Here is a 13,255-nt window from a genome sequence, read left to right as displayed (position 1 = left end):
GATTTTACAAAGGACATTTTAATTTTGAAATTGAATCCATACTTATATGTTTCTCAAAGCAACAAAAAAAAGTTTTGAACAAGACCTTAATGATGTCCGACGGTGCCACGTTCTTACCATTTGTCAAGTGTGGTTATATATATAGATGAAAGGCATCCGCGAGAAGACAATACAAACTCACAATTTCAGGTGTTCCTATTCAGTGACTGAAAATAAAACACAAATCGACATGGAATAATATATATCAAAAGTCATAAACGTGAGTTAATGATTCAGTTTTATACCTTAGTTGATCTAACGAACGAGATGTATAAAAATACTTGAGAGGTGACCAGTTCGGTGTGCTCTGCTTCCATGTGTAATCACACACAGAACGGGCGGTTAAAAAAAAATCCAAGATTAGGCAATAATCCTTTGGTTTATCTAACTTTTATTCATTTTGGTGATTATATATTCGTCTGTGATTGCTTTCTTTACTAATTTTGTGCACAGTGGAGGCTGGCATGATTCCAAACTAGAACGTTGTACCCTCTTGGTTTTAACCCTTCAAAGGGAAAAAATGCACACACACACACACACACACACACACACACACACACACACACACACAACACACGTACATAACAAGGCCTTTCGATTTGTTTATATATATTCTTACTTCATTAACTCAGTGGGGAACAATGTCAATGTAAGGTGCTGGAATCAAATATTTTTAGGTCCATTAACAGGAATTAGGCTGGAATAAAATAAAAAGGGATACGTTATTTTCCCGTAGAATTCGCAGAGGCCTTGCCGAAAATAGTGTTGTTCGTGACTGTTTTTTTTTTTGTCGAGAATCCATTTCTCTTGATATGATTTTACATATCGAATATGATTGGAGAAGTCAGTTTTCGGCTCTTCCATTCTTCTCTTTTCGCTGGAAAGGGATGAGCTGACCGACTTTCCAGCGTTTATGAAAAGTGGACTTTTTCTTGTCGCACACTTGATGGAATTTTTCTTTTCGGTTGAGAAGTCATGTCTGTCCTCACTTGGTATATATTTGGTGCCCTTACCCATTCGCGCACGAGAGAGAGAGAGAGAGAGAGAGAGAAGAGAGAGAGAGAGAGAGAGAGAGCGTATTGCAAATTACCACAAATGTATTGTGTAAATTGCCTTCCACTGATACTTGAACGCTTCTCTGTCATAATATTTTTTGAGGTTACTGTTGGTGGATAAATATAATCGGGTTGATCAAATCTGTAGTTTTTTTTATAAGAAATATCCTATTGATTTACAGAAATCTTTCATGTTAAGACAATTTTGTATTAATCTTTACGTATGAGCTGAAGTTTATGAGAACATGGAATTTAGTTTTTCGTCTCCTCCAGCAATTTAGGAACAACCAAAGGCATTTCATAGAAATGATGTCAGATACTTGCAAATTATACTCGAAGGGAAATGATATGGACTAATGGTTAGTAACGTTCCTATTCTGGTGAGTTTCGCCTACTAGTGTGGCACGTTTCTGCTAATTGAATGAGGCCTTTTTCCTGCAACTTTAATGGATTCTCTTCTGCATTGTTTCTCAAGATGGAGTATGTAATTTACATTCCATCTTGCCGCTAATATGTCCTATGCACTATCTTCCGTACTGTCCAAAGTCCGCCTTTTTATGACACTGCGCTTCTGTAAAACACTTGTTCGGAAAATGGAGACTTCAGGGTCAGATGCTGTGATTAATCCAGTCTTTAATCTACCCTTCAAAATTTCCTTATCCTGTGTGTGATTAGTCTTCCGAACTTATTTTGTTTAGTATGCCTCTCGATGTATAACTAATTTACGCGTTATCGTATATTTTCTTGTGAGACTGGCTAGATTTGACTTTTTATTTCATTGGAATAATTTTTTTTCGGATTTCAGCACAGCATAAATAAGGTCTTTTTATGATAGTGTTAATAATTGTAATTTTAAAAAATAGCAATCTTGCATAATGATGGAAATTAAATTTTATAACAAGAGCTGATGCTACTGTATTTTGATGAATAAATCTAAACTTGGATGCATAACTTTCATCTACTGAAGGTCACAGACTTCATCTTTTCTGACCTTTTACATGAATTGCTTTAATCAGAATTTTTGTATGCTCGTACTTTCAATGAAAATGCTGGGCAGAATGTTCACATTCCATAAGTGATCATACGTTCGACCTTTCATGGAAAATGACGTCTTCTAGAGAGTTTTGTCTCACTTGACCTTGCAGTGAATACCATGCCTATCGGCGACTGACGATCCACGTGATGACATTTTGGATGGCGATCATGATATATTGCCAGCCTTTCGTCAAAACCTCCGATCACATTTTTTTTTCTTCCTCTTCGTTGGATAGAATTACATCCTCGCAAATCCTTGACTGATAAGCGAAAGCGAGTACGCAATAGTAAATCACCTAGTGTCACAACAGCAAAGGTCATTAACAAACGAAAACAAGGAAAATGGAGGTCATGTATCAGAGAAGGCTTAACCTAGCAGTAGGAGATTTAATGAAAGTTATCAAAGATTTGTTGAATTTACGTAAATTTTTAACAATTTTAATCCTGTTTCTGTGACATTCATTGACTACAAGAATTTGCTTAAAGCCTGTTAGATTTGACGAAAGCGCTGTTGCAAATCGTCCCTTCAATGCTCCCTGTTTTACCGGCGCCTTTTACGGTCATGTAATGTATCCTAACATATTCCGACGCTCACTCAAGTATCATAAACCCAGCTTTACGTTTCAGCCATATGGCGAGTGTGTGTGCGCATGTGCCAAGAATACCTTCCAAACTGGAAACGGAAAGAAGAATCCCATTGACTAGTTTTGCACAGATCAAGACAGTATCGTAATGCAAAGCACAGTGTTCAAGCACCACATTTGTATCATCCAAGGATTGTGTCGTATGATCCTCGTCCTTCCTTTCTTAAAACTACGCCTATAAACATCCATTTGACACTAAGGTCTCTTTGAAGGTGTAATGAACACCATCTATCTGACCCACAAACGCGTCATCTGTATATCCTTAAGGGAGGGAGGATTGGTTGTCGTTCAGGTCACACCGAACTTAACAAATGAACCGGTTATTAGATTGTGGGAACGGGGGAGGAGCCCATATTGAGTTGGTCTTGGCTGTGCCAAGGCCTCGTGGGACGCGGTTCCCAGTTGATCAGTTGTCACTTCCTGGGAGAATTAGAAGGGGGAGTGTGGAAAGGGAACCAACGTCGTCGGCGTCGTTTAAAGTGTGAACGTAGTGATTTAACCATAAGAATCCCAGAGTTATAAAATAAAGTGAGGAATGAAATTGTGGAAGATAAAAGAGAAAGAAAATATTGGAGAAATGAACGGAAAATAGAATAAGCCGTGGCTGCTTCAAAATGAGGAAAGAGAGAAACGGAAGTGCGAAAGATTTAAAATTCCTAGAGTGGCCACGGAAGTCATTCTTCTGCTTTTTCACTCTCACTCGCTCAGCAAAGCACTTCCATTAGGGATTACGATCATTACTGGAATAAACTCTAAGCTGGACGTGTGTATGCGTGTGTCTAGGGCAGCTTGGATGGCTTCTGTAGACGAGGTTTTGTGGTGTACTCATATGAGCTTCAGGGCGGGGGCTGATGCTGCTAGCAGTTCGCCCCGCTCGGCTATTAGTGCTAGTGGTGCAGACAACAGTCTCGTCAACTCAGGTTTTCCCTGGTAGTGCTTTCACGAATAGAAAATTCCGTGTCAGTGATTAAAGAACAGCACATTCCATGTCACTGATTAATGAACAGCATCTTCGTGGATTTGTTGGCGTATAAATTATAATTTAAAATTATATATGTGCTTGCAGTTTTTATTGACTATTCTTAAGTTTGTGGATTAAACATTCTTGAAACTCATAAGACTAAAGTGTTTGAGGTTATCATTGATCGTAATTATAAGTGAAAGAACGCGAGTTCAAATCTCTTTAGCTTGGGTTTGCTGATATGCGGAAAATATAAGTTTAAAGAAAATTAATGAAAATATAATAATACATAATTGTACAGCAATTACACATACACACATAAGTATACATATGTATAGACAATACATATTGGTATATATATACATGTATGTATAATATATATTGGTGTATACATATGCATGCTTACATACAGTATATATATGTATGTATGTATATATATATATATATATATATATATATATATATATATATACATACATATATATACGACGTATATTAATAAATGTGTACAACTTTAATGTTTTTTTCATGTTAAAACTGCTTCATTACGTTCTATTTCTCCTTAAGGTTATCACCTTCCATGTTTTCTTGGTACTATATTTGCCAACGCCAAAATTGGTGCAGGTATTCCGTTCTATATTTGTCCTAACTAGCCTTTTAACACCTGTGCCACAGTCAAGGGAGACCATTAACACATGTGTAATGTTTTCAATATATATCGGGAGCTTTCAGACATTCCTTTGGGCGAGTTTTGTTTTGGTTTTGCTTGTAACAATGCTTCATATATGTCAACTTATAAGATTTTCTGGATTTGTTTGGATTAAACCAAATCTCGTACCACTATTTTATCGGAGAATTTTTTCTGCATAAGGACCAAGAACAGTTGACTTCGTTGCCATTGCAGTGTGTGCAGCTTTGCTTTTAGGGAAGCATGATTATGCCGGATGCTTAGCTCGTGTTTTTTTTTGTTACTCATGTGAGTCATACAGGTTTTAGCTTTAACACAAAATCATACTGACTTCGAAACGTAAATGGAGATACTGACGTGAGAGTGAAAGAAGCCTGGAGAGGACATCTGAAATAAGGAAAAGTAACCAATACTCCTTTCTACCCTTATGTACATATATGCATATGTACAGTATATATACACATATATATACATATATAACTCTAAATATAAATCTGTATATGTATATACACACACATATATAGACATAGCGTGTGTGTCTTTGCGTCCCAGCACTATGTTGTACAGTGTTTTAGTCGATGATCCAACAATTGATGCTGCTTCTCTCTTTCGCTCGGTAGTAATTCTTTGTTTATTTCCTTTGCAACTCGGATCTGGACAGAATTTAAAAACGAGAAGCCCGGCCCCCTGAATTTCGTTGGCTTACTGGGTTAAAATAAATTCCATCTGTCACTCTCTCCATCTTCCATTCTGATGTAACAATCTTATTTGTGGAATTTTAAAATTGATAAGTCTTTAACAGCCATTCTAAAGCTTCACTTATCGTTAAATTATTTTGTAAAAAGTGATCATAAAACTGAAAATATGAAACATGCCAAAAGGAAGTCATGAGCTCTGTCCCTTCTTTGTTAATTCACGTCGGCTCAAATAATCAGATCTGCTTTACGTTTATATGGTGCTTTTATTATTCTCCGGCATCGATGATTTTTTATGATGTGACGTCAGTTGGATACACTAAGAATCAGTTGATCAATTTTATTGCTTTTATTATACATCACTGAAAGGCACCGCGTCACGTTAGTAACAATGCAATTCTAATTCACTTTCACATTTTCTGCCACTCCAAACAGGTACTTCTTTCAATCGGAACCGGTCCTTTCTCCTCTCAGGCTCCCCATATGCTTCTGTGCTTACATATACTAATTTCCTTACTTTATTTTCCTCCAGTTCCAATACTCTTCTTCTATCAAGAAGCAGCCATTTTCCTTTCTTCGGGTTAGAACACACACACATGTATATATATATATGTATATATATATATATATATATATATACATATATATATCATATATATATATATATATATATATATATATATATATATATATATATGTGTGTGTGTGTGTGTGTGTGTGTGTGTGTGCGTGTGTGCGCGTGTTTAGAAAAAAATAGACAATCGCCAATTTTCCACATTTCAAGAAATCGCAGTGATTCATAGACCTCCTGGCAACTCAATTAACAACCCAGACGTATCAAGAAAGGCAGTCACATGCAGACTGCATTATGGATTCTGTCTCATCAACCCCAAAAACCGCAAAGCTCATTTTGATGTTTATATGTTTATATAATATATATCTATATATATATATGTATATATATATTTATATATATAATATAATATATATGTCATACATATACATATATATATATATATATATATATATATATATATATATATATATATATATATATATAAACATCAAAATGAGCTTTGCGGTTTTTGGGCTTGATGAGACAGAATCCATAATGCAGTCTGCATGTGACTGCCTTTCTTGATACGTCTGGGTTGTTAATTGAGTTGCCTGGAGGTCTATGAATCACTGCGATTTCTTGAAATGTGGAAAATTGTCGATTGTTTTTTTCTAAATATATGTACAGTATACATACGTATGTATGTATGCATATATAAGAGTGTAATATTGTGTTTGTGTTTTTGCATTTTTATTTAGATCATTTATTAATACTCTGCTATGTGCAATAAAATCAGTTAACATGATAATTAAATTTTTCTTATTAAGTTCATTAACTCTTCAATATCTTTGATGATAATAACTTCTGTTAATTTGATGGCACCTAAACAGGGGATGAACCCCCTTGCATTATATGTTAGTGAATGCAAGGTTAGATGGTGAGGTTTTCCTACTAATTTGAGATTAAGACGCTCGGCGGTGATGCTTTTCTTTTGACTGGCATCACGAATATGTTTGGTCAGTAAACCTTGGGATCTGTGTGTCTGTTTGTTTCCAGCCAGACTAGCCATTAAAATATACTATAGAATAGAATTGACCCCACTCACCAATGTTAGTTTTATTTTTTAGTGTTAGTTGACTTGAAATTTTATATCTATAAATTCTTGTACTTACCGTATTAAAGGAACCGTCAGTGGAGGATTAGCATAGAGGCATTTATATATAGATAATATAGTACGTCTGGCCAAAATCCTTCGGAAGAACAAAATGAATATTTCAATGGAATTTTGAATAGAAAGAAAGTGATAAGTGCATTTCTAAAGAAAAAAATGCAAGCCAGTGTCTATTAAAACAGGCAGAAAAATACTAGAACTTCTGGGAATAAAATACGAACCACGTCCATACAAAGAACCACTGTCAGTCTAGTGTGACAAAGTTTATTGTGCGCAGAGAGCAGTAATATAGCGGTTTCCGTCTGTGGAATTGCCGTGTTTGTGTGTAATGCCATGTTGAGTGTACTTCTAGAAACAGACAATGTTCTTTACTTGATTGTGAAAGATCCAGAGGACGCGGAGGAGGGACAAGAAAATGACGTCGATTGTCAGGAGGTGAGTTGAAGTGGGTCCCTTGGGATGCTGTGCTGTTAAGATGCGACTTTTTCTGTGGCTGGAATTGCCGCCATTTCGACTGTCATTTATACATGTACTGTTATGTCAGAATCTATCATTTATCTACATATACAATCTATGGAAACAGGTTATAACTAAAATCATCTTATTGAATACGGACAACAAGAAGTAGATAACATTTTAGGATTGATATAGGAATTCTGATAACTACGCTCTTCTAGGCTCCATCAGATTTCTCTTTTATCAACCCATGCAATACTTCTAACACTAATACGTATTGCTTTACCGTAGGATAGATGAAACTCTTCTGACAAAGGTGTAGTAGCAGTCTAGGTTTAGTGAAAAATAAATTTTTTTGGTATTTGAAAGGTGAAGGGTTCAGCAGCGATATTGGTGTTACTTTGGAACTTTCGTTTCCCGGGGTGGTCCTCTTAATTTCTGAAATTGTCGAAGATACTCAAGCTTCAGATCTAGAGAGTGATATATATGGACAATATGAACTAACTCTAGGGAGAGTCGAGTTGAGTTGTTACAAAAATGACGATCATAAATTTTCCCCGACTGGTATATTCTCTCGTAAGTAATTTTGTATTACGTTTATTGAACAATAAATGAGATATAGTTAAGTTTTTTCCTTTTCATTTGCATTAACTTAAAATTAATATATGACATATTTTCTCAAGTGTTTACGGATTTCTTTGTAAGATTACCCTCAAGGTAAACTCTCTCTCTTTTGTTTATCCAAACAGTAAAACCAAGCTAATGAGTAGAGGACTTGCACTGTCACGCCATCTTGTGCGCGTTCTTTTAATGCATTACGACCTGCTGAAGGTTGTAAAAAGGCCACCAAATCCCTGCCGTTCCTCTTAAGAGTCTAATTCTGTTTTTATTATTTTCTCTTTCTCTCTTCTGTTTATCGTCCCTTTGCTGAAAGCGAGACTAGCAGTAAGACGCATTATTTCGATGAGCCTTTTTATAACTTAACCAAGCAGAATATTAAATTATAAGTTGGAATAGGGCGGAATATATATCCGACTTTTATTGATTGTAAATCCAAAACCAGCCCTTAAAAACGAGGATGGAGCAAATTATGTCACACAAACACAGGAGCAGATGAATAAGCAAATTACTAGACTTACGGACTCTTATAGTGACCTTTTATTGTCATAATAACCTGAAATCAGATATACATAGACCCTAAATTGCAGTTACTTACATTTTTCAAGTAAATGAAAGGATTTTCATATAACATTTAAGATGAATCACTATGCAGATAAGTCATTGGAATGATTTCTAAATCATTAGTTTACTGATGTAATAGTCTGAAACGTATTGACTTCTTAGTAAAAGGGGTACGTTTTCTGGCGTTCTGTATGGCCATAATTTGCTTCCTGTTGTCAGTCGTTAAATTAGTTGCCTTTTTGTGTACTTGTAACTTGAAATTGAGTGCTGCATGTCCTCATTTGTTATCCTGAATTAGTACTAATAAAAGATAGAAATAAATTGGAATCATGTTAGCATTGTTCAGTACTTTTTAATTGGAATTTTATTAGAGCTATATCATGATGTTTGTTGGGATGTTCAAGTCTATCAATAAGAATGTGATTAAAATGATTTGAAAATTTTCGATAATACGATTTATTGTGGAATGTTCTTTTGCGATAGATTTCTTGACTTTGCCAGTTTCAGATTTATAGGAAATTAGTTAGGATATATTTTCGACTATGTGAGATGCTATTGGATGAATAATATTATAACACGTAATGCCTGGTAGTTAGCTCTGAATTGGAATTTTGTGCAACTCCGGAACCTGGTTCATCCGAATTCATGAGATGAAGACGAACGCCGAAAGGTTTCGTAGGAGATTTTCAGTGTATTTTCTTGGAAAGTATCTGATAAAGGGGTGCAAGTCGTTGGGGGTGACGAATGTCCATGTGGCCCTCCTATTTTTAATCATTTGATGTTACGTAGCTTGGAACAGACCCACCCGCTCACATTTGTTTGATATTTTTCGTTTCGTGTCTGCAGCGACCCACTACAATCATATGACAACCAGGCACATGATTCATGATTTAATTCAACAAAGGCACAATGACTTTAGCGGTGTGTCACGATTGTGGAATCCTCGGCCTGGGATTCGAACCGGGTCGAGCTGGTTTTCACTTACAGTATATCTGTTACACCATGAGAGAGAAAGAACGTGCCTCTAATTTGTTTCTTTTCCTTTCAGTACGCTATTTCAATTACAAATCCCCTGCATTAATGTTGTACTTAACTTGAGCATAGCCAGTTATCTCGATTCATTCTCCACGTGCGTCATCGTCTTAAATGATATAAGTGCTTTCATAGCATAATATACACCTAACAACTTGTACAAATGTTGCCAGTTTAAGTTTTTATTTTCCTTTAACTAGCATTATCATGAATGAATTAATGTATATGTTTCATATTTATGTGTCGTTTTTCCTTTCAACAAACTTTTGGTAATAATAATAGATAATTTAACGATTACACGAGGACTTTGACCATTCAAATTTGACAATAAATTTGGGAAATTATTGCACTACAACTTGCCCAGAACTCGACATTTTCTATGATCAGATAAAGTCAAAGAAATCATTCACATGCTATAATTTGCGATAAGGAACCTTTATATTTTGCAGCCATCATCTTATGTTCTGTCATTACGTTAGTGAAAAATCTGATTAAAGGACTCCATTTCCTTTCTTAGATGATGGTACAGAAACCTTATGCTTCCTGTGAGGTGAATAATTATGAACAAGTGTAGGAAATGCTGAATATTTACCAATTTTTTTTAGACGATGTATTTGCAGTGTCATTCATTATCGTTTGGTATATACTTTGCCATCTAGATTTGCTGTCTTTTAAACTTTATAATTAACATTGCTTTTGTTTTGCTCTTGGAGAATGTTATTCCTTTACCTGTCTGTCTCTCATTTAAGAAGATGTAAACTCAAAGATGGCCTGGCTGACAAGGTTCTACAGTTAATGAACTCGGCGTGCCGTGCTTCCTTCCTTTCATTAGCGTATGTGTGCCTTCCTGCTTTCACCTCTTCTTGTTGGCATGTAAATAATATATCATCACTGTAACTCCAGTTTATTTTCATTCAGTGAAAATAATTGTTATTGAACTTGCATTTATTTTTTATTTTGCTACTTTATAAAATTTCCTGTTATAGCATCATCTATTTTACATTAGTTAAAATATGTTATTTGAATACTCTCACATTCATTTTTGTTTAAGAACAACTGACTACTTTGCATTTACGTCAACGTATATTTAACTACACTTAACAAAATTTGAAATCAGAAGGCAAACCACACAGTATGTGATACAACAATGATACAAAAAATCCAAATTCAGCAACACCCACCCAATTCGAGAACAAGCTACATCAAACGACCAGACACAACCAGGAACATACTTGGCGCCAGTTGTTTGTGTGGGTAAGTCACATACATACAGAGTTAAGCGAAGTAGCCTTTACATTTTACATGAGCTTCGGATTCCACTGAGGGTCATTCGGGGCGGCGGCAAAAGTACTTTTACGTCGTCGTCACTTCCGTATTGCTTCAAAAGTTCAATTTTCTTTCCCTTTCCGTTAGAAAGTTTTCCACTTCAATTTGTTTCCGTTCGGTCTGGAGACTCCCTGTACTTGTTAGAGGATACAACGGGAGGGGAGGTGTGACGGACTTCCCTTAGGTGTATCTTTTTTCTTTCCACGGAAATAGAATATTGATGGAGATCTTCACTCGAAATAATTGAGGGAGATCATGTACATCATCGAACAGTGAATTTTGTGCTGCATTTGAATATATTATGAGATAACTATCGATTTCTGGATTGTAAAGACAATTAGGAAACGTTCCCGCCTCTCTCTCTCTCTCTCCTTCCCTCCATCAAGGTGTGAGTAGGCGAGTGAGTGATCGCTGTGTCCCCAGCAGAACCCTCCTTCTTCATGTACAGCGTATAATTTACCATTGATTTATCGAATTACTTTACTGTGTCTGCGCATTCTCAATGGCAGCTTTTTTTCAGGGTTGCGGGGTAATTTTCGCCGTTGTATCCAACCGGTCAAGACATGAGTCATTTAATTTATGTAGGACTAAAATAGTGGCCTCTATTTACTTAAGCTCAAGTTACCGTTTTTTCCTCTCTTCTTGTTCATTCTCTTCTTATTAGCATTAGCAGTATCAGTAGTAGTGCAGTAGCAATGGCATCTTAGTTGAGAGTGATGACACTTGCGGAGATCATGTCTAGAAACAAGATTAAATGAATATAAATTAGGTACTACAGATTACGAGACCATACGAAAAGTAATATTATGTTTACGTAATGTACATAATTCCGAAATATTTTTGCATATTGAGGAGGGTCTTACAAGCACCTTAATTTAAAATCAAGTTTGTAAAATACGTTTATTACTCATTTAAAAAATCTCTATGTCTTCTCAGATATATATGCCATTGTATGCAATTGTAGACTCTGCTTTTAGCTTTGATTTTGATCGAAAATGTATTGGGAAGAGCATGGAAATGCAATTCATAAATCTGCTTCTAATTTATTCTGCTGTTAGTTTTCGCGCGAACAAATATTAAACTTACCTCAACAGTTATTGTCGATGCTGCAGCTGCAACTGCTGCCTAAGGACAATGCTGAACATGAGACTGTTTTTGCCTTTTGTATTTTATACTTTCGCAAGGTTAGTTGTCCCTCTCTCTCTCTTTATCATCCTCATCTCATCGGCCCTGAATCTCGTGTTTAAGCAGTTGTTTATTGTGAAATCCTCATTAATGTTATGTTGCCGACTTTGTGACCATTAATCACTTCTGATTTTACTACTGCCAATAGTGGATGTTGTAGATTTAAAGTTGTTCCAGATCCTTGGTAAGTAACGGATGTTCATTTTCTTTCAGTCTATTCAATGTCTTTCCTTGTTCCATATCCTTCTCACTTTACTTCCATTACACCGAGTAACTAAAAAAAAGTTATGTAATAACGCTGATAAAACTATACGTGTGCACACAAACGCTCACTCACACACGTGTGTGTACGTATGTGTGTATATATATAACATATATATACGTTTAGTTTAGTTTTATCAACGTTATTACATTCCTTTTTCTAGTTACTTGGTGTAATGGGAGCGCGCGCGCGTGTGTGTAAGGCTTATACATAACAAATATAACTTCGCATAAGATAGTCCATTATAATGTAATAAGATTTTTTCATGAAAAGATCGGGTTGGGAGTTCGTCCAAGACTTGAATCCTTTAGACTCCTTACTGTGACTAAATATGTTTTTAGCTTCATATGATTGGTCTGCAACCAGGGTTTGTTATTTATGCATGATTCCAGTAATAGTCGATGCTGCATACATAATATTGAAGTAACATTTTGTTGCTTTTACAATTTGACCAGAGATTATCATTATTTTATTTATTTATTTATTTTTTACTGTCAGCAAGAGAGTATTTTCATATAATTTCATTACTATTTTAAATTTTGGAGACACTTATATGGGCCTTCATTTCGTTGATCAGAAGCCATGTTTATGCGAGGTCTGCAGTGTCATTGCCATTTCCAAAATACAGCATCTTCATAAAAAGCACTCGGACCCTTTCAAATGTCTTTCTTACTCTGAAACACCAGAGACGAACCAAGAGAGGAGGTAACTATGTCTTGGAGAAACGGAGGAAGAGGAGGGAGGCTGGGGACGAAGTAGTTGTCCCGAGTTCAGAATACATAATATTTTCGAGAGAAGTCTGTCGGAATGTTTTCATGCGTTTTATCTCGTCCACAAGAATAGGGTGGGAAGACAATTCTAATTTTCGCTTACTCAGGGAGTAAGCCTAGTACAAACTACTTTGTCATTGTTGTTGTTGTCAGGGGGTAGGAAAGTCCTATGGAAAAGGGGTTTCGCTTTGAGTTAAA

The 13,255-nt window shown here is 35.8% G+C and overlaps 1 protein-coding gene across 8 annotated transcripts in view; it reads left to right on the top strand.

Moving 5' to 3' along the window:
• The window catches only part of LOC135220982 (protein PALS2-like), a 212,831-nt gene that overhangs the window by 168,313 nt on the left and 31,263 nt on the right, over positions 1 to 13,255 (top strand). The window contains exon 1 of one of the 8 annotated variants that reach the window (XM_064258683.1): positions 6,856 to 7,279. The exons of the other annotated variants lie outside the window; for them this stretch is intronic. Coding sequence (XP_064114753.1) covers positions 7,178 to 7,279 — 102 coding nt within the window. The 5' untranslated portion in view covers positions 6,856 to 7,177. Of the gene's footprint in view, positions 1 to 6,855; positions 7,280 to 13,255 lie in introns of those variants that run through there. 8 annotated transcript variants of the gene reach the window in all.

This window comes from Macrobrachium nipponense, chromosome 2 (genome assembly GCF_015104395.2).
Source record: "Macrobrachium nipponense isolate FS-2020 chromosome 2, ASM1510439v2, whole genome shotgun sequence".
NCBI classification, from domain to species: Eukaryota; Metazoa; Arthropoda; class Malacostraca; order Decapoda; family Palaemonidae; genus Macrobrachium; species Macrobrachium nipponense.
Note: the sequence above shows the minus strand (reverse complement) of the source record. Positions and strands in the feature narration are given on the sequence as shown.